This window comes from Aotus nancymaae, unplaced genomic scaffold (assembly GCF_030222135.1).
Source record: "Aotus nancymaae isolate 86718 unplaced genomic scaffold, 86718_ANA_hifiasm-v0.15.2.pri h1tg000041l, whole genome shotgun sequence".
In the NCBI taxonomy this organism is placed as follows: domain Eukaryota; kingdom Metazoa; phylum Chordata; class Mammalia; order Primates; family Aotidae; genus Aotus; species Aotus nancymaae.
In genome coordinates this window covers 20,425,091-20,446,301 of record NW_026988455.1, presented here as the reverse complement: position 1 = coordinate 20,446,301, position 21,211 = coordinate 20,425,091, and the positions used below count along the sequence as shown (strand labels likewise).

Sequence of the window (21,211 nt, the reverse complement as noted above, 5' to 3'; positions counted from 1 at the left end):
AACAGTAATCAGTACATGCTGTTTCATTTAGTTTTGTTTGCCTTTCATATTAGAGGAAATTCTTGCCACACCCCAAACCAAAATTAAGGGGAAAAGAAAGAAGTAAGCCACATAAATCTGACCAAGAACACAAGCATCTTAATTTGAATCCGCAAAGTTTCACGTAATGAAAAGAAATACATAATTTTAATTCAACCCAAGTGTTTTCCAAGAAGATTGTATTTGCTTAAATTGCTACAGTAATTCAAGAGACAGCCCTGTCTGGACACAGAGTTACTGTGGATTTTTAAGAGACTCAGTTAAAGAATTTAGGAATTTCTGATTCATTTAAAGGATTTACAAATTCATCAACCCCTGAAAACTAAAGCAAATTCAACAGGTATGATGATAAAATAATTTTCATTTTTTAAAGAATGTATTCCTACTGTTAAAATAGAAAAAGTATACTGGATTTGTTTAATATTAAAATAGACTGCATCTATTATAAAAGCACAATTTTTGGAAGCAAAATCTGGTAAAAAAGTTACATTAAACTTTTGATTAGGCAAAATGTTCAAGTAAAGAAATAGTATAATGAGTTTAACTCTTTCTCATTTAAGATTTACCCAATAAACAATCTTTGTTTAGATTTTTATTTTAACTTTGAATGAAAGGAGAGATTCTCAGGTTAAAGGAATCAATCTCTTTCTCTTTCTTAGGTCTCTTTTTCTCTCTAAATTTTAAGTAACGAAGAACCAGCTAACGCCTTTGAGGCAGACATCTGAGCAATGCTAGTGATTCCAGTTGGCGGGTTGATGGGCATTTGTATAAATTTCACTCAAAATTTTCTCCAAATTTCACTACTGACTAAATCCCTGATATAGAATGTTTTTCTTTTCATTTATCTCTTTCTCAAAGGGAAGATACAGATGCTCTAGCCAGCCTATTGAAGGATCTAGTTACTTTGGGTTTTAGTTAATTAAGATTTAAATGTATTGTAGCTAAAAATAATTGAGGCAGTTGCATTTTTAATAGCAAAAGAATTTTACAAATTAAAATTTAGAACTTTTTTGGAAAAATCTGAATTATATGCTAATATTTGGTTTCTTATGTGCTAGTTTCTGTGGCATACCGATAAAAACAATTATGTCTTTAACGTAATAAAATATTATGAATCTTTTACTTTAAACTCTTCCTGAACAAGTAAATTATACCTCATTTTTATTAATAATTTCAATTAAAACTTTTCTTGATGAATGCATAAGTACTTTTCTCCAGGTAAGAGAAATGTTATGATACAGATGCTTGTATTGCTGTAATATAAAAAATTCACATTGAAAACTGGTAATATATATATTTTACTTTGCTCAAAACACTCTTTTTCACATTTGTTATTTTCCTATTACACAATATACTAGGAAAGTGAGGAATGCAGTATATTGTGATGGAGAAATATTCAATAGAAAAAGGAATAGTCAAGCTCTCATGAATATGTTCATTTGAAGAAATCACCATGGTAAAATAAATGTCTAGAAATAATCAACATTAGTAGAGAGAAGCACTGCTAGAGAGACTTAACCTATAATTTATTAACTTATTCATTCAACAAATTTTTGAGAACTTATAACACTGCATTGTATTACATTCTGTAAAATAGTAGATATCAGGAAATTAGATGATTGACAATTAATTATACAATATTGCTGTGAGTTATTCTATACAGAACAAGGCATAGATTGTAGAATATGAAAGGCAGAGGTAACAAAAATATGCTTAGCAAATAACTAAGAAGAGATTAGTTTGGGAATGAAAAATGTGGATAAAATAAAATAAGAGATTGTTGTAACAGAGGAAATTATCATGCGGAAAGAGCAAGAGGCATAGAAAATAATGAGCATATAGATGAAAACAGAATGGATTTCAGATGAGAACACTGCACTTAGTCAAAGTGAGTAGGACAAGATTGTACAACATGGTTAGGAATGTGGAGGGAGGAGGACAAGGATGTTTAAGGTAAGTTCAGGTTTAGAAGAGAAATTGTTCCTCAGGGAAAGACTTTCTTCTTGGGTGCTCACAAAAGGCCAAAAGCTGACAACATTAAGAACCTCTTTATTTTCAGAGACGCCCCAGTCATGATGTCTTGATTCTAGGCCTTCTTTTCTCTGAACAATTTTTCATACCTGTTGAACAACAGAGTCTAATTGTCAAATGTAGGGTTGCTAACTGATGATTGTTAATGTTGTCAACACAAGGATAAAATTCAAGCTGAGTTTTTGGTCGGGCATGGTGGCTTACACCTGTAATCTCAGCACTTTGGGAGGCTGAGGTGGGTGGATCACCTGAGGTCAGGAGTTTGAGACAAGCCTGGCCAACATGGGAAAACCCAGTCTCTACTAAAAATACAAAAACACTCAGTCACAGTGGCTCACACCTGTAATTTCAGCACTTTGGGAGGCTGAGGTGGGCAGATCACCTGAGGTCAGGAGTTGGAAACTGGCCTGGCCAACATTGTGAAACCCCATCTCTACTAAAAATACAAAAAAATTTAGCCAGTCACGGTGGTACATGTCTGTAATCCTAGCAACTCAGGAGGCTGAGGCACAAGAATCACTTGAGCCTGGGAGGGAGAGGTTGCAGTGAGCCAAGATCAAGCCACTCAACTCCAGCCTGGGTGACAGAGCAAGACTCCGTCTGGAAAAAAAAAAAAAAAAAAAAAAAAGGCTAGGCCCTTCAGATCTGGATTTTTTTTTTTTTTTTTTTTTTTTTTGAGACGGAGTCTCAGCTCTGTGGCCCAGGCTGGAATGCAGTGGCATGACCTTGGCTCACTGCAACCTCTGCCCCCTGGGTTCAAGCGATTCTTCTGCCCCAGCCTCCCAAGTAGCTGGGATTATAGGCTCGTGCCACCGCGGCCAGCTAATTTTTGTATTTTTAGTAGAGACGGGGTTTCACCATCTTGGCCAGGCTGGTCGTGGACTCCTGACCTTGTAATCCACCCACCTCGGCCTCCCAAAGTGCTGGGATTACAGGCATGAACCACTGCGCCTGGCCTTCAGAGCTGGATTTAATAGTCTTATTTTGCTTCTTCAACAGTTAACCAACTACATTTCCCAAACACATCACCGTCTGTTGCTCCTGTGTTTTTGCTCATCTCTTGTATCTGGAGATCTTCTTCCTCACCTCCCTCTGTGAGAACCTTAACATTCCTTCAAAGTCTAGGTCAAATGCCACATCTTCCATGGATCTCACAGAAAGAAAGAAAAATGGAGGTAATATATTTAGAGTTACACAAAGAAACATCATGAGTTTCAAAAACACATACTGTTAAAAAAAAAAAAAAAAAGACCAAACCATGGCTATTTTGGCATTTTCTTGTAGGTAGGGGTAAATAAAAGAAAATAGCGCTGGGCGCGGTGGCTCACGCCTATAATCCTAGCAATTTGGGAGGCCGAGGTGGATGGATCACCTGATGTAAGGAGTTCAAGACCAGCCTGGCCCACATGGTGAAACTCCATCTCTACTAAACATACAAAAATTAGCTGGGTGTGGTGGCACATGCCTGTAATCCCAGCTACTCAGGAGGCTGAGGGAGGAGAATCACTTGAACCCCAGAGGCAGAGGTTGCAGTGAGCTGAGATCATGCCATTGCACTTCAGCCTGGGTGACAGAAGGAGACTCCATCTCAAGAAAAAAAAAAAAGAAAGAAAATAGATTGAGCCAGGTGCAGTAGCTCACACCTGTAATCCCAACACTTTGGGAGGCTGAGGTGGGCAGATCAGGAGTTCAAGACCAGCCTGGCCAACATGGTGAAACCCCATCTTTACTAAAAATACAAAAATAATTAGCCGAGCTCGGTGGTAGGTGCCTATAATCCAAGCTACTTGGGAGGCTGAGGCAGGAGAATTGCTTGAACTCGGGAGGCGGAGATTGCAGTGAGCCAAAGATCATACCACTGCACTCCAGCCTGGGTGACAGTGAGACTCTTGTCTTGGGGAAAAAAACATACACACACACACAAGAAAATAAAAGAAAATAGATTGAAATAAATGATATCTTGATCCTATTTTCTTGACCTAGAAGCAAGGGAATGACGTATTAGAGGCTTGAGAGAGGAAAGGTATAAAACAGTAGAGTAGGAGAGAGGGAAAGAGGATAGTCTAAGGAAATGCAGCAGTACAGCACTTGAGGTTAGTGGTCTTGAATCCAGAGTGAGATCAGTCACCATGGTCCTGTTTTTCTTTAGTTACATTCAGCTGTGTTAGTCAGGCTGTGAGTAGGTGGAGAATCAGAGTAACCAGAGTTGAAGTTTGGCGGATTGAAGAAGCCAGAAAGTTTGGGGCATATGAAAAAGAACAATGATAGTGATGAACTATGGGGTCTAAGTTGGTAAGAAGGAACTGACAATGTTGGGAGTATGGATGAGGGGCAGTGAAAAATCATAGAATCAATACAGCTTAGGTTCCACTGAAACTGAAGAATTATTGCAGCTGGAGTTACTACATGGAGATAGTGGTCAGAGTGTGGAATACTCAAAATGAAGAGTATGAAGGGTTCCAGTAATAACAATGATAAGACCCAGGATGCTGGTGCATGGGAGCAAATGGTGAAGAAGAATGAAGGAAAGTATCATTGCAGGAAAAGAGCTCAAGGGTCTCTGATGCTACTTGAATAACTACTTCAAATCCCAAATACACATAAAACTTACATTTATACATTTATAATTTCTGACCAAAAAAGAAGAAGAAACTGTTTCTTAATCTTTCTCAAATGAGGTTCTGTCAAAGAAAATAACTTAAGTAACTATTCTCTCAATTATACCAATGATGAAAAATAGTTAGAACCATTCTAGATGAATAGGAGATAAGTCATTTCATTATATGGAACAATTTGTTAGGAAACTCATTCTTTCATGAAACTCTGGATGGGAAAAGTAGACAGAAAGGTCTCAGAATAAAAGAGGTAGGATTTTTAATAATCTTTTTCCTAAATGATACATTCATTTCATCTGGAGAAAGTTTTCAATTTGCAAAGTACTTTTACATGCATAGCTCATACAATGCTAACAATGACCAGGTGGCATAAGCAGGCAAAATATAAGACACAAGGAGGCCGGGTACAGTGACTCACACCTGTAATCCCAGCACTTTGGGAGGCCAAGGTGGGCTGGTCATGAGGTCAGGAGTTCGAGACCAGCCTGGCCAACATGGTAAAACCCAGTCTTTACTAAAAATTCAAAAATTAGCTGGGTGTGGTGGAGTGCACCTGTAATCCCAGCTACTGGGGAGGCTGAGGCAGGAGAATTGCTTGAATCCGGGAAGCAGAGGTTGCAGTGAGCTGATATTGTGCCACTGCAGTCCACCCTGGGTGACAGAGTAAGACTCTTTCTCAAAAAAAAAACAAAAACAACAAGAACAACAACAAAGGCCGGGCGCAGTGGCTCATGCCTGTAATCCCAGCACTTTGAGAGCACTTTGCCGAGGCGGGCGTGTCACCTGAGGTTGGGAGTTCAAGACCAGCCTGACCAACGTGGAGAAGGTTGTGGTGAGCCTTAAACCCAAGAGGAGGTGGTTGCGTTGAGCCTTGAACCTGAGAGGCAGAGGTTGAGGTGAGCCAGGACTGCGCCATTGCACTCCAGCCTGGGCAACAAAAGCGAAACTCAGTCTCAAAAAAAAAAAAAAGCCACAAGGCAACAGCAGCCAAGGTATAATTCAGCTATAATTGCAATTCTCATTTTACTGATGAGACAAGAGACAGATATGGTAAGTGACAGAAATGAAATGTAGGTTTCAGGCTTCTCATCTGGTACATAACTGACCTTTCCCTGGAACTTCAAGTTTCAGCACCAAGGAGTGTTCATTGTGAAGCGTACACCCTTGCAATCCTGCTCCATACGATATCCTCCTCCTGCATTCTATGGCATGTGTATCTGATCCTCCACTAGACTTTAAACTCCTGAGAGACAGGGACAGTGTGTTTTTAATAATATTTGTATATCTAGAACATAACTCTAATATATTAATGGAAAAAAGGAAGTTAGAAAGAAAAATGTAAAGACAATTGAACTTTGTAGAATGTAAACATTGTATGTCTTTAGGATATAAAGCAGTTATTCAAGCAGAGTCAGAGACTAAATAGTTGGATTCTGGAAACTGTTTCATGAGGAAAATTAGATAGTGCAGTTAGAATTGGACAGAAAATATTAAAAGGAAACATGAATACAATTTCTATATATCTGAAGTTAATCAAATAAAAGGAAGTCTTTCATGTTCTTCTGAAGGGCATAAAAGGGTATCAGCAAATAGAAGCTGTAGAATCTCCTGGGCAAAAGCTCTCTAACTGAAATAAAGGTCTCTCCTCCCACAGGTAGTGACAATCATTAAAGGATCAGGTAATTCCAAGGAACACCCAGCATTTATAGTGGAGGGATCAGACTGTAGTTGAGTGATGTCATGCTGTCATCATAGATCTATACTCTAGTAAGCAAGATAAACTGGGATTCTCTTAAAAGATAGTTATTTAAGGTCAGGCATGGTGGCTCATGCCTGTAATCCTAGCACTTTGGGAGGACGAAGTGGGTGGATCGCCTGAGGTCAGGCAATCAAGACCAGCCTGGCCAGCATGGTAAAACCCCATCTCTACTAAAAACACACAAAAAAATTAGCCGGGTGTCATGGCACATGCCTGTAATCCTAGCTACTTGGGAGGCTGACGCAAGAGAATTGCTTGAACCCAGGAGGTGGAAGTTGCAGTGAGCCGAGATTGTGCTATTGCACCCCAGCCTGGGCAACAACAGCGAAACTCTGTCTCAAAAAAAAAAAAAAAAAAAAAAGATGGTTACTCAGTAGAAAGTCTACTATACCACTTTTGACTGTAGTTCAGTGTAATACGTGACTTAAAAAAAAATATCAGCTGGGCATGGTGGCTCACGCCTGTAATACCAGCACCTCTGAAGGCCAAGGTGGGAGGATCACCTGAGGTCAGGAGTTCAAGACCAGCCTGGCCAACATGACAAAACCCTGTCTCTACTAAAAATACAAAAATTAGCTGGGCGTGGTGGCACGCACCTGTAGTCCCAGCTATTCAGGAGGCTGAGGCAGGAGAATTGCTTGAATCCAGGAAGAAGAGGATGCAGTGAACTGAGATCGCACCACTGCACTCCAACCTGGGTGACAGCAAGACTGTCTCAAAAAAAAAAAAAAAAAAAAAAAAAAAAATATATATATATATATATATATATATATATATTTATAATCTCAACTTGTTGGTACTTAAACATTTAATTTAATTTTGGTTTGAGGTTGGGCTCGGTGGCTCACGCCTGTAATCCCAGCACTTTGGGAGGCTCAGGTGAGTAGATGCCTTGAGGTCAGGAGTTTGAGACCAGCCTGGGAAACAGAGTGAAACCCTGTCTCTACTAAAAAATACAAAAATAAGTCAGGTGTGTTGGCATGTGCCTGTAGTCCCAGCTACTCGGGAGGCTGAGGCATGAGAATTGCTTGAACCCATGAGGCAGAAGTTACAGTGAGTTGAGATTGTGCCACTGCACTCCAGTCTGGGTAACAGAGAAGACTGTCACAAAAAAAGGAAAAAAAATTAGTTTGAGCACTGCCCATTCTTTCTGGATATTCTTTTATATACAGACATACGTAGCTGTCAATTTATACAAAGTGTATTCTTTGTATAAATTGAGTTAATACACTATTTTATGTATTGAGTTAATACACAAAGTGTATTCTTTGTCTAAATAGAGTTAATACACTATTCTCCACAATGTTTCCTTTTCTCCTTGCAATAGGACAAAAGAAAAAGAAGAAGAAGATGATGATGATGATGATGATGAGCTTCTTAAGTCCAATATATATTCTTCTCTTCTTTTTTGGAGTCAAAGTGCATTGCCAATATGAAACTTATCAGTGGGATGAAGACTATGACCAAGAGCCAGATGATGATTACCAAACAGGATTCCCATTTCGTCAAAATGTAGAATATGGAGTTCCTTTTCATGGATATACTTTAGGCTGTGTCAGTGAATGCTTCTGTCCAACTAACTTTCCATCATCAATGTACTGTGATAATCGCAAACTCAAGACTATCCCAAATATTCCGATGCACATTCAGCAACTCTACCTTCAGTTCAATGAAATTGAAGCTGTGACTGCAAATTCATTCATCAATGCAACTCATCTTAAAGAAATTAACCTCAGCCACAACAAAATCAAATCTCAAAAGATTGATTATGGTGTGTTTGCTAAGCTTCCAAATCTACTACAACTTCATCTAGAGCATAACGATTTAGAAGAATTTCCATTTCCCCTTCCTAAATCTCTGGAAAGACTCCTTCTTGGTTACAATGAAATCTCCAAACTGCAGGCAAATGCCATGGATGGGCTAGTAAACTTGACCATGCTTGATCTCTGTTATAATCACCTTCATGATTCTCTGCTAAAAGACAAAATCTTTGCCAAAATGGAAAAACTAATGCAGCTCAACCTCTGCAATAACAGATTAGAATCAATGCCTCCTGGTTTGCCTTCTTCACTTATGTATATGTCTTTAGAAAATAATTCAATTTCTTCTATACCCGAAAAATACTTTGACAAACTTCCAAAACTTCATGCTCTAAGAATGTCACACAACAAACTACAAGACATCCCATATAATATTTTTAATCTTCCCAATCTTGTAGAACTCAGTGTTGGACACAACAAATTGAAGCAAGCATTTTATATTCCAAGAAATTTGGAACATCTATACCTACAAAATAATGAAATAGAAAGTATGTAGACTTTTATTGTGTTTTAAGGAGAGAAAGAATGGAATTCTGACCTTTTAAGGAAAAAAATCTTTAATAAGCTATGCTTTAGACATTGCTGAAAATGGTTGTTCTAAAGTTGGCTAAGGGAATGGCAGAAATTTGCCCCAGAGAAAGGTGTGCTATTCAGTTTATAGTCCTTCCTATTAAATTTAACTGTCTTAAATATTGAGACATAGGCTGGGCACAATGGCTTTTGCCTGTAATCAGAGTACTTTGGGAGGCTGAGGTGCATGGATCACTTGAGGCCAGGAGTTCACAACCAGCCTGGTCAATATGGTGAAAACTCCCATCTCTACTAAAAATACAAAAATTAGCCAAGCATGGTGGTGTACGCCTGTACTCCCAGCTACTTGGGAGGCTGAGACATGAGAATTGATTGAACCCAGAAGTCAGAGGTTGCAGTGAGCTGAGATTGTGCCACTGCATTCCAGCCTGGGTGACAGAGCAAAATTCTGTCTAAAAAATAAACAAATAAATAAATTATACATATATATATACACACACACACACATATTTATATACATAGAGAGAGAGATAATAGAGTATATCAAGAAATATGAGTATCCTAAGCAGTGGGATTGTAGATAATTTTTTTGGAGACTGGCTATAATTATGGATTATACTATAATGCAGGATTAATTTTTAATTTATTTCTTTCAGAGATGAATCTTACAGTGATGTGTCCTTCTATTGACCCACTACATCACCACCATTTAACATACATTCGTGTGGACCAAAATAAACTAAAAGAACCAATAAGCTCATACATCTTCTTCTGCTTTCCTCATATACACACTATTTATTATGGTGAACAAAGAAGCACTAATGATCAAACAATACAACTGAAGACACAAGTTTTCAGGAGATTTCAAGATGATGATGATGATAGTGAAGATCACGATGATCCTGACCATGCTCATGAGGGCCCAGAACAAGAAGGAGCAGAAGGGTACTTTAACCCTCATTATTATGAAATTCAAGAATGGCAAGAAACTATATAGGTATACAATTATGACTTCACAAAACTTACACTTAATATAGTAAATCTAAGTAAACATGTATTAATCAAAGTAATATATTTAGAATTATGTATTAGTATAAGGTCAGAATTAAATTTAAGTTGTTGGTGACATCTGCATCATTTTATAGGATTAGAACTTACTCAAAATAATGCAAATCTTTAAAAATATAAATTAGAATGACAAGTGGGAATCATAAACTAAAGGCTGTTTCTTATGCTCTTTATAGAAATATCATGTTTAAAAAAGTGAGTGTATCATTTCTATTAACAGTAATTTTTCTAAAAATGAGTAAGGAAGTAGCATTAGCAGTAAAGACCCAGAAGCCATGACCTTTTTGATCACTCTGAGGACAATATTTAAATGACAGGAGGGCATATTAATGTAACAAGCATTAATTTAAGGAATAGCTCATTTTCTTTGACCACTTCAGAAAAGCTTTCACGCTGGTATTTGTGATCTCATCATTATGACCTCCATCTCCCTAGCTCACCACGTAGTGCATAAAATAATATTTTTGATTTGTAAGAGGCCATCCTACTAAGGACCCAAGGCATACAGATTCACAAAATGAACTAATTTTTTCTCCTCAGAGTACCAAAACAACAAAATTATAAATGCTGTATTTGGAGAACTAAAAAACACCAAACTCTCTCATTGCAATTTGTATGTTAGCAAATTTCAGTAACTGTCCAAAACAATGTTATTGTGTTCCATTTTAACTGGGATAAATGTTTTTGTAATAAATACAACCACAGAAAGGTTTCTTTGTTACAAAATGATTTGCAAAGAAATAACTTCTTTGTTCACAAGGTTAAGTTAAAGTTGGCAAAATAAAGTTCTAACGATATTACTAAACACTTGGCTAGGTGCCGGTGGCTCATGCCTGTAATCCTAGCACTTTGGAAGGCTGAGACGGGCAGATCATGAGGTCAAGAGTTTGAGACCAGCCTGGCCAATATGGTAAAACCCCGCCTCTACTAAAAATACAAAAAGAGCCGGGTGTGGTGGCATGTGCCTGTAGTCCCAGCTACTCAGGAGGCTGATGCAGGAGAATCGCTTGAACCTGGGAGGCAGAGGTTGCAGTGAACCAAGATGTACCACTGACTCCAGCCTGGTCGACAGAGCGAGATTCCATCTCAAAAAAGAAAAAAAAAAAAACAAAAAAACACTTACGCTTATCATCCAATATCTATATAAGCTAAAATTGAATACAGTTCCTTTAAAATTTGAATGACCAGATGACAGGTTTTGACATCTTTAAAACCTTAAAAATCACTTTTTCATTAATGTGTCATGTTTAAGTATTTTAAGTATGCCTTACAATGAAGATTATCTAACTGCTGTGATGAACTCTCTTGACATACCATGCTAATGTTTCATAGAATTCTTCAGATAAGGGACAAATACCAATCAGGGGCTACCTATATAAGGGACCCCAAAACAAATGATAACAATTCTGACAATACTCAACAGACAAGTCAAACTATATTTCAGAAGTAGTTTTCCAGCTTGCAAGTCTTTTTTTCCCCTGGAAATATCAGTTTAAATGAAGTCTTTAATGCTCTTTATATCTTTGAGGAGATTATCAGCATTATCAGAACCAGAACACTCACCTGTTCCCAGGGACAACCTCAAGAATACAGGATGAATATAAACAAAACTCCATTCATTCATCTAATCAACGTTCATCAAGTCCTTTCTTAAATAGGGCTTGACAATAAGGGATCAATAAACAAAGTACGATGTGCAACTATGATGCCATGATATGGGCAAAGCACGCCCTCAACAGTTAAAACAAAAAATCTTAAGGCACACCTCCCTTTTCTTGCAATTTTTAAAAACAGGGTATAAGCCGGGCGCGGTGGCTCAAGCCTGTAATCCCAGCACTTTGGGAGGCCGAGGCGGGTGGATCACGAGGTCAAGAGATCGAGACCATCCTGGTCAACATGGTGAAACCCCGTCTCTACTAATACAAAAAATTAGCTGGGCATGGTGGTGCGTGCCTGTAATCCCAGCTACTCAGGAGGCTGAGGCAGGAGAATTGCCTGAACCCAGGAGGCGGAGGTTGCGGTGAGCCGAGATCGCGCCATTGCACTCCAGCCTGGGTAACGAGCGAAACTCTGTCTCAAAAAAAAAATAAAAAAATAAAAAAAATAAAAACAGGGTATAAATTCAAACATTATGAGTTAATACGTGGAAAGCACTATAAGTGTTTTAGAAAATAACAAAGACAATTTCCTTTTCTTTGGGGGGCGGGCGGGGACAGAGTCTCGCTCTGTTGCCAGGTGCCAGGCTGGAGTGCAGTGGCACGATCTCGGCTCACTGCACCTCATCTCCTGGGTTCAAGCAATTCTCCTGCCTCAGCCTCCCAAGTAGCTGGGACTACAAGCATGCGCCACTATGCCCAGCTAATTTTTGTATTTTAATAGAGATAGGGTTTCACCATGTTAGCCAGGATGGTCTTGATCTCTTGACCTAATGATCCGCCTGTCTCAGCCTCCCAAAGTGCTGGGATTACAGGCGTGAGCCACCGCGCCCCGCCAAGATAAGACAATTTCTAACCTAGAGCAACTTAAAATTTATGAGCCATTAGGGAAAAGTAAATAAAAATCACGATGAGATACCACTTCATGCTCACTAGGATGGCTGAAATCAAAAGTTAGACAAGTAAGTGTTGGCAAGGAAGTGGAAAAACTGGAGCCTTCATACACCACTGAAAGGAGTGTAAATGCTGCAGCTGCTGTGGAAAGTAGTATGGAAGTTCCTTAAAAAGTTAGTTACAGGGCCAGGTGCCATGTAATCCTAGCACTTTGGGAGGCTGAGGCCAGGAATCATGGAGGTCAGGAATTGAAGACCAGGCTGGCCAAGATAGTGAAACCCTGTCTACTAAAAATACAAAAATTAGCTGGACATGGTGGCACATGCCTGTAACCCCAGCTACTTGGGAGGCTGAGGCAAAGAACTGCTTAAACCCAGGAGGCAGAGGTTGTAGTGAGCCAAGATCACACCACTCACTCCAGCAAAACAAAAAGTTAGTTACATATAACCCAACAATTCCATTTCTAACTATACACCCAAGAGAACTGAACATACATGTTCACACCAAAATTTGCATACAAATGTCCATAGCAGCATTATCCATAATGTACAAACCACCCAAATATCCATCAATAGATCCACAAAATGTGGTATATCCATACAGTGGCATATTATTCAGCAATAAAAAGTAATGAAGCACTGACATATGCTATAACATGAATAAACCTTGAACTGGGAAATCCATGGAGACAAAGACCATTGGTTGCCTAGAGCAGGGGATCATGGGAATGGGGGAAAGTGCAGAGTAACTGCTAATGGGTATATGGTTTCTTTTTTGGGGTAATGAAAATGTTCCAAAATTGACTGTGGTAATGGTTGTACAAATCCAAAAACACTAACTTCTATTAAATTGTATACTCCAGTCTGGGTGCCGTGGCTCATATCTATAATCCCAGTGCTTTGGGAGACCAAGGTGGGAGAATTGTTTGAGGCCAGAAGTTCAAGACTGGCTTAGGCAACACAGTGAGACCCTGTCTCTACAAAAAATTTAAAAATTATCCAGGCATGGTGGTGCATGCCTGCAGTCTTAGCTATTTGAGAGGCTGAAGCAGAAAGATTGCATAAGCCCCAGAGATCAAGGTTGCAGTGAGCCGTGATTGCGTCTCTGTACTCCAGTCTGGCAACAGAATGAGACCCCATCTCTAAAAAAAAAACCCAAAATAAATTATACACTTTAAAAGGATGAATTGTATTGAATGTGACTTATCTCAATAAAGCAGTTATTTGAAGAATTTAATAAAGAGAAGATCAAACAACTCACTGTAACACAAGGACGTAATAAAATGTTAACGTGGCAGTAACTATGAAAAAGTATAAGCACAGATACCATAACTTTCACATCTGGTGAGGACCTGGAGAAGTAGTTGAAGGCTCCCAGGAAAAAGTAATAAATGTGCAGCAGGAATTGACTCGCAAAAGAGGAGTGAAAAAGCTCCTGAGTGGGGTTAACATAAAGACATGGTAATCAATACTTGTTCTGCTTCTTGCACAATTTAAAAAATTGAAAACCTTCATTTTCAGAACTCTGGAGTTTCAATTTGTATCTCCTCCTAAACGAATAAAAGAAAATACATTTAATTCTCAAAGAACAGCCTTAGCAAATAATAAAATTGCAATTCAAATTTAGCAATTCTGGCTGGGATGGTGGCTTACGCCTATAATACCAGCACTTTGGGAGGCTGAGGTGGGCAGATTGTTTAAGCTCAGGAGTTCTAGACCAGTCAGAGCAACATGGTGAAACTCCGTCTCTACTAAAAATAGAAAAATTAGCCAGGCAAGGCTGAGGTGGGAGGATCATCTGAGCCTAGCAAGTGGACATTGCAGTAAACTGAGATCACGCCACTGCACTTCAGGCTGAGTGTCAGAGTGAGATCCTGTTTCAAAAAACAAAAACAAATTTAGCAATTCAAAACAAGGAATCTGATATAAGAGCTATGTGGGTATAAAGCCTGACATTATACTTCTAAGCTAGGTGACTCTCAATGACTTATTTAGTTTCTCTAAGTGTCTCTTTCTTTGTTTTCAAAAAAAGATGGTTTCCATATGGTTGTCATAAGGATAAAGATAAATAATAGATATAAGAAAGCACATAAAGTGCACGAGTTGCAGGAACAGTAAGGCTCACTGCAGCACATCTGACCCAGCAGCCCACAGATCCGGATGCTACACAGTCCTGGGTACTCACACTATTTTTCCTGGCACACAAAACAGTCAGCATCTCTTTGGGTGCCTGCAAACATTCCACTCATACAAAAGATTAGTGGACAAGAGAGACTACTAAGGGTTTCACTAGGGTGCTTAAATCACATATCTCACAACTACTTCACAATCACTATTGGACAGTGCAGCTTTTCAAAACACTATCTGAATGGCCCACCAGGGAGAGGATGGCAGGTTCCCTCCACCCACTCACAAGGCACTGGGTTGCTAGCTTCTCTGACCCAGAGTGTGGTCAAACTCCTTCTGTTTATTAGTAAGAACACTTCAACTCTGCTCTAGCTCCTCCCTCTAAAAGTGCATATAAGTAAATGCATCCCATATCCTCTAGCTCAAGACCCAACGGGGAGGCAGTTTAACAATCATTTTTTGGTGGGCCGGGCGCGGTGGCTCACGCCTGTAATCCCAACACTTTGGGAGGCCGAGGTGGGTGGATCACGAGGTCAAGAGATCGAGACCATCCTGGTCAACATGGTGAAACCCCGTCTCTACTAAAAATACAAAAAATTAGCTGGGCACAGTGGCGCTTGCCTGTAATCCCAGCTACTCAGGAGGCTGAGGCAGGAGAATTGCCTGAACCCAGGAGGCGGAGGTTGCGGTGAGCCGAGATCGCGCCATTGCACTCCAGCCTGGGTAACAAGAGCGAAACTCCGTCTCAAAAAAAAAAAAAAAAAACAATACTTTTTTGGTATTTGAAAATGCCTTAACTCAAACCTGCCCAAGTATTTCTCATTAAAAACAAAACAAAGAAAAACCTCAATACTTTCCCTGGGAGACAATAAAGAATAAAGTATTTTCTTTAAGTAGTACATCACGACTGCACAGTTACCTATCAGAGCTACAGACTAAACCAGATAATTTGATATTTATAGCAGTAAAGAAAAATGTGAAAATTCCTTTACTATTTTTTTCATTATACCACCAAGTATTTAGTTATGTTAGCTAATAGGCTAAACTGTAACTATTAACAAATAAATCCAAATTGCACCATAAACCCAAGCTTAATTAATAAATATAAATGTATAATGAACATACATTTAACTTTTAGAAAGGAAATTTTAAGAAGGATACTTCAAAAATTTGTTCACGATAATACTGGTTGAGAATGTTTAGCCAGTGTTTAAGTATTACCTGAAACACTACACATTTTCACCCTATTTCTCAAGTTTGCGACCACTAAACTAAAATACAGATTCATGCATATTATATAACACACTTAACCAGCTCCATGAGGTAAAAAAGAAACTGGAAGAAATAAACCTTGTTTGTTCTATATAATTTTTCTGTTTTAAGAATTCGTATGTCCCCAAGGATGGCTAGACCTAAAGCCCTGGTTTCCTGATTCTAAGTCCATTTCTTCTACATCTTGGAAATAAAGTATAAGAGCAGCTGGAAACAAAATTAAATCATAACAGCTAAACATCTGAAGTTTCTTATATGTTCCAATTTCCTAAACAGATATAACTATGCCAAGTTATAAATATGCCTAGTTATAAATATCATAACATCGTGGACACATCTTGCATTACTTTACATGTTTAGGTTATGAATTCACTATACAGAGATTTATGTACTACTGAGAAAAACTAAATTCACAAATAAGATACAATTTTACCATGAGTTCTTCCTTACGTTGAGTCATAAGTCCTCTCCATACAAATTTGACCCTTTAGTCTAGGAAGTAGAATACATGGGTTCTCATAGTTCTTGTTCGAACAAACAACTAGGCTTCAAGCATAAGTATGAGATTTAAGATGGAGAGCCAAACCACAGACTTTCCACAAAATCAAGATTGCTGGATTAAAAAGGGTCCACGCGTATCTAGTAACTCAGCAGTTCTCAATAGGAATGATTTTGCTCCCCTAACTCCCACTCACTAGTGGACAACTGGCAATGTCTGGAGACATTTTTGGTTATCACACAGTGGGGTACCACTACTAGCATCTAGTGTTTAGATGGCAGAAGTGCTGCTAAACATCCTACAGTGCACACAAGCTAGCCCCCACTAAAGAGAATTATCAAGTCCAAAATGTCAATAGTGCAGAGGCTGAGGAAATCTGTAGTAACTAGATTCTAGTCCAATAGATAAAGAAACTGTGGCCTAAAATGTTAAAGAACTTGCCCACGATCAGGGGAAGGTTCATGAAGAATCAAAACTAGAACTTGGCTGGGCCGGGCATGGTGGCTTATGCCTATAATCTCAGCACTTTGGAAGGCCTAGGCGGGCAGACCACTTGAGGTGAGAAGTTCGAGACCAGCTATCCCAACATGGAGAAACTCTGTCTCTACTAAAAATACAAAAATTATCTGGGCATGGTGGGCGCACGCCTGTAGTCCCAACTACTCCAGAGGCTGAGGCAGGAAAATCACTTGAACCCAGGAAGGAGAGGTTGCAATGAGCCGAGATCACACCACTACACTCCAGCCTGGCGACAGAGCGAGACTCTGTTTCAAAAAACAAAACAAAACAAAACAAACAAAAGACAAAACTAGAACTCAGGTGTTCTGACTACTAAAAACCAAATGATTTCCTACAAAGTTAGAGAATGAAGATGAAAATGGGGAAAAGACTCTTCCAGTTTGTAGCATTTACTGAAAGCTAATCCATGTGGAGGTTATATGGTCTCTATCAGAATTAAACCACTTCCCAAAACTACTTTTTCCCTGAAAACTCTTATTTCCAAAAGTCCATTCCATTCAACACATTTTTTTGGTTGCCAACAGACCAATGATACATGTTCGAGGAAATAAAACCCCTATAAGGCACCAAAGATAATGCAATATGGTCACCTAAAAGGACACCACAGAGGCCAAGGTGGGAGGATCACTAAGGCCAAAAGTTCCAGACCAGTCTGGGTAACATAAGGAGACTCCTTATAAAAAATTTTTTTTTAATTAGCCAGGCATGGTGGCTCATGCATGAAGTCCCAGTTACTCAGAAGGCTGAAGCGGGAGGATCATTTGGGCCCATGAAGTTGAGGCTGCAGTGAGTTATGACTGTGTCACTGCATTCCAGCTTGGGCGACAGAGAAGACCCTGTCTCCAAAAAAAAGAACTCCATAAAGAAGACTTTTTCATCTTTGGATGGAATGCCTGCTCTTGAGTATGAGGCAGCTTTCATCTTTTACTCCTGTAGAGTGAAAGCTAAATAGCTTTCTATCAGCATTCATTTCTTTCTGGAATAGAAAACCACCTGTTTCAAGCATTTTATATTGAGTACTGTGTAGTAAAGGTTTTGGCTTTGCCTAAAGAGAAGTCTGGCCTTTGCCTTGGCTTCTGAGAGGTGATCTATGTCATTTCCGATAGGAGTGTTTTTGTTTAGGGTGAGATCAGCCACACTTGATAGTCTTAAGGTTGAGATGGCCATGCCAGAAAGACTAATCATGTGATATAGGATAAGGGATTTGGGTTATGCATTATCAGTGGACCAGGAGGCTGAATTCAATCAATCAATCAATCAATCAATTAATCAACCCTATTAATAAAGCCCCAATAAAAACTCTGAACACTGCTAATAAACTTGCCTCATTGGCAATAAGCCATGTACACTGCCACATATCAACGCTAGGAAAGCAATGCATCCAGAGAACAATGGAATCTTCAAGTTTGGAGCCCTTTAGACACTGCCCCATGCATCACTTCCCTGGCTGATTTTTAGGGGTATCCTTTCTCTATATAAACCATAACCATGAGTATAATGGTCTTCAGTGAGTTCTGAGAATTCTCCTAGGGAAATATCAAATGTAATAAGAGTGGTTTTGGGAATCCCCTAAACTTGCTGTTGGTATCAGAAGTGCAGGTAATGTCCATCTTGCTAGAAGACTATTTCCTTCTCCATCTGTGAAGAAGCAGGCTACAATGTTGTAAGCTGCCCTATGGAGAAAGGCACATGGCAAGAAACTGAAGGAGGCCTTCAGTCAACAGCTAGCAAGAAACTTAGGTCCACAGTTTCACATTCTGCAAGGAACTGAATGCCACCAACAACCACGTGGGCTTAGAATTGGATCCTTCCCTATTCAACCACTGAAGTGAGTCTGCAATGCCAGATGTACTTCAAATGCAGATCCTGAAGCAGATAATCAAGCAAAGCCATGCTGAATTCCTGACCCACAGAAACTGTGATATAATAAATGTGTGTTATTTTAACTAAGCCATTCCTTTGTGGTAGTTTTTTACACAGTAATAGATAACCACTACAATAGATGAACAGTGGTGTTCTTCAACAATGCAACATTAGAGGAATGTTTCTAAAATGCAAACAGGATCATATTTAAGCCATCACTGGCTTAAAAAAATCTCTCCATGGTCTCTCACTGACTACAGACTAAAGCCCAAATACTTTAGCAGGATATAAAATACTCTCTTTAATCCAACCTCTATTCCCACTCTCTAGGCGCATCTCTTAATATGGTCCATTCCCCCAACTTCTCTCTTTCCCTCCAAGCTCCAGTGGTATGCAAAAAATATATATAAATTTTCTAAATGATCTACTCTCATCCCTTCCACTCACGTGATGCTCCCCTTGCCTAGAACACCTCATCACCTACCCCATCACCTATCCCTCCCACCTATCCCATTGCTTACCCTCCTCCCTCATCCTTTCTATAAAAGTCAGCTTGTGGCTTCTCCCAGGTTATCCCAGAACTCTGTACATTTCTGTGTAGCAAGCCCTACCATGTATTCTACTTGCTTGTTTGCTGCTTTTCTTACTGAACTTAGAGGCAATAAATGTTCCTTGAGGGAAGAAACTGAAGTTTGTTTATCTTAGTTTATGTGTCTGAAGTTCTGGCACAGAACTGGTGCTCAATAAACTTTTATTAAATGAGTGAATGCTAATAACATTGTATTCACTGGTCATAATTTTTCAAGGAAAGTTGTTATCCACAAAATAATTTTCTGTAGTACAAAGTACCAAAGTGTACAATTAATGAAACTATGAATCTCTAGGATTCTCTATTTGGTCATATGATATCTATCCAGCTTACTTCTCAACATCTTGTTAACTTGCCACACAATACAAAACAAATCAATGTCTGTTGTTTCATTATTATATATTTCAAAGTCTTTAAAATGTTTTATCGTATGCTTGAAGTCATAAAACTGACAATTTATATCAACTCAAGCTAGACAATATCACAACTAAATTTAAGACAATTCACATTCAAATAAAAACTTCAGTATTCAAGTCTTAGTTTATTTAAGCTTTGATTTGAAAGGTTCTAAAACCAATTTTGACTAGAAAAGAAAATAAATGGGTATTCTTTCATTTTTATTTTAATAAAATATGTATTTGTTAAATTTTTACCTTGAAAGAGAAAATGTTACTTTGATTGTTAAAAACACCAAAGAGGAATTTTAACAAAGTGAATCTTTAAAAAAATCTTTCAAGTTGCTTGTATGGTATCTACAATGGCACTTTAACTTTTTAAACTCAATTTTAATATTAAAGTAATTTTATAAAGTTTCCTTTATTCAGCAAAGAAAAGTCTCTTTTACTATCAACCTCAAAAACTATAAATCAAATTTACTTTTATAAAGCTAATTTTTATGCATCAGTTTTTCTTATATGTAACTAAAATAATGGGGAGAAAAAAACACAAATGACAAAACTATAAAATAATTTGTGCAAAAACTAATTTTTACACTTGAATTTTCTTGGCTATATATTAATTATGGTACTAGGGCAGTATTTTTAATTCTCATAAAATTAACAACATGGACAATGTTTTTATTTGGTATTCTATTTCATTCAAAAAGCAGATGTTTAATCTCCCGGGAAATCACCAAAATGAAAAGCATGACTTTATAACTATATCATTTTCATAAACTAATATTCACCGAAACATGAGTATTTATTACACAATAATAAAATGACACAAGTTTACAGTCAATTAGTCGAAGCAGACTGAGTGTAGCAGTTATAACAAATATCTTAAGTACAGTTCTCCAGTACAACACACTGCATTTCACCCTAGAGAAAGAATGCTGGTAAAGATCTCTACCACATGGAAACTGCCCTTAAGCTATTGGGCCCTGAAATTTTATTCAGCGGTTTGAAATCAAGCCATAGCTTTTCTCAGTCACCCTCCCACTTGGGGCTAATGCACAGACAAGAACATCTATTGAGGAAAACCACAAAAAACTTCAAAACAGCTACAACGGTAGGCTTACTTTTCACATATTATTTTAAATATTGTTTGTTAAAGTATGACTCATCTAATAGTCTTAATAAATGTAAAGACCATCTCCAGTTTGTTTCAGTTACCTCAAACAATTAATTTTTAACAAGTACTTATGTATATCATTGCATAACTTTAACATCCACGCAGGCAAGAATAGGGTGCTGCAAAAGTCACAAATCCATTTTATTCTTCATTTTCAACCTCTGGATTTTTGACAAACTGGCATCTATAATGCAGCATCAGCAACTGTGAGTGATTCTGCTTGAAGTTACTTAAGAAAAAGTCTGAAATGTGTACCCACCAGATAAAATCCATTGATGAGTCTAAAGGAATACTTTCTATTACATTCCTCAAAGTTCCTTGATTAAAGGTCGGTATTTCCTCCAGCCTGCAATACTATT

The 21,211-nt window shown here is 38.3% G+C and overlaps 2 protein-coding genes across 3 annotated transcripts in view; one reads left to right on the top strand and one right to left on the bottom strand.

Annotated features, from left to right (window-relative positions):
* Positions 1-21,211, bottom strand: part of CENPP (centromere protein P) — a 282,767-nt gene that overhangs the window by 178,750 nt on the left and 82,806 nt on the right. The gene's annotated exons all lie outside the window — the stretch shown is intronic.
* On the top strand, positions 72-10,573 carry OMD (osteomodulin). The gene is made up of 3 exons (XM_012472194.3): positions 72-379; positions 7,772-8,752; positions 9,452-10,573. Exons 2-3 carry the CDS (start codon positions 7,795-7,797, stop codon positions 9,790-9,792), a joined length of 1,299 nt encoding a protein of 432 aa, XP_012327617.1. The 5' UTR covers positions 72-379; positions 7,772-7,794; the 3' UTR covers positions 9,793-10,573.

Excerpts from the sequence above, each read along its gene's own strand:
- OMD (XM_012472194.3), top strand. The coding sequence starts at position 7,795 with ATGATGATGATGATGATGATGAGCTTCTTAAGTCCAATATATATTCTT. Across the intron at positions 8,753-9,451 it reads ACAAAATAATGAAATAGAAA|AGATGAATCTTACAGTGATG; the intron begins GTATGTAGACTT and ends TATTTCTTTCAG.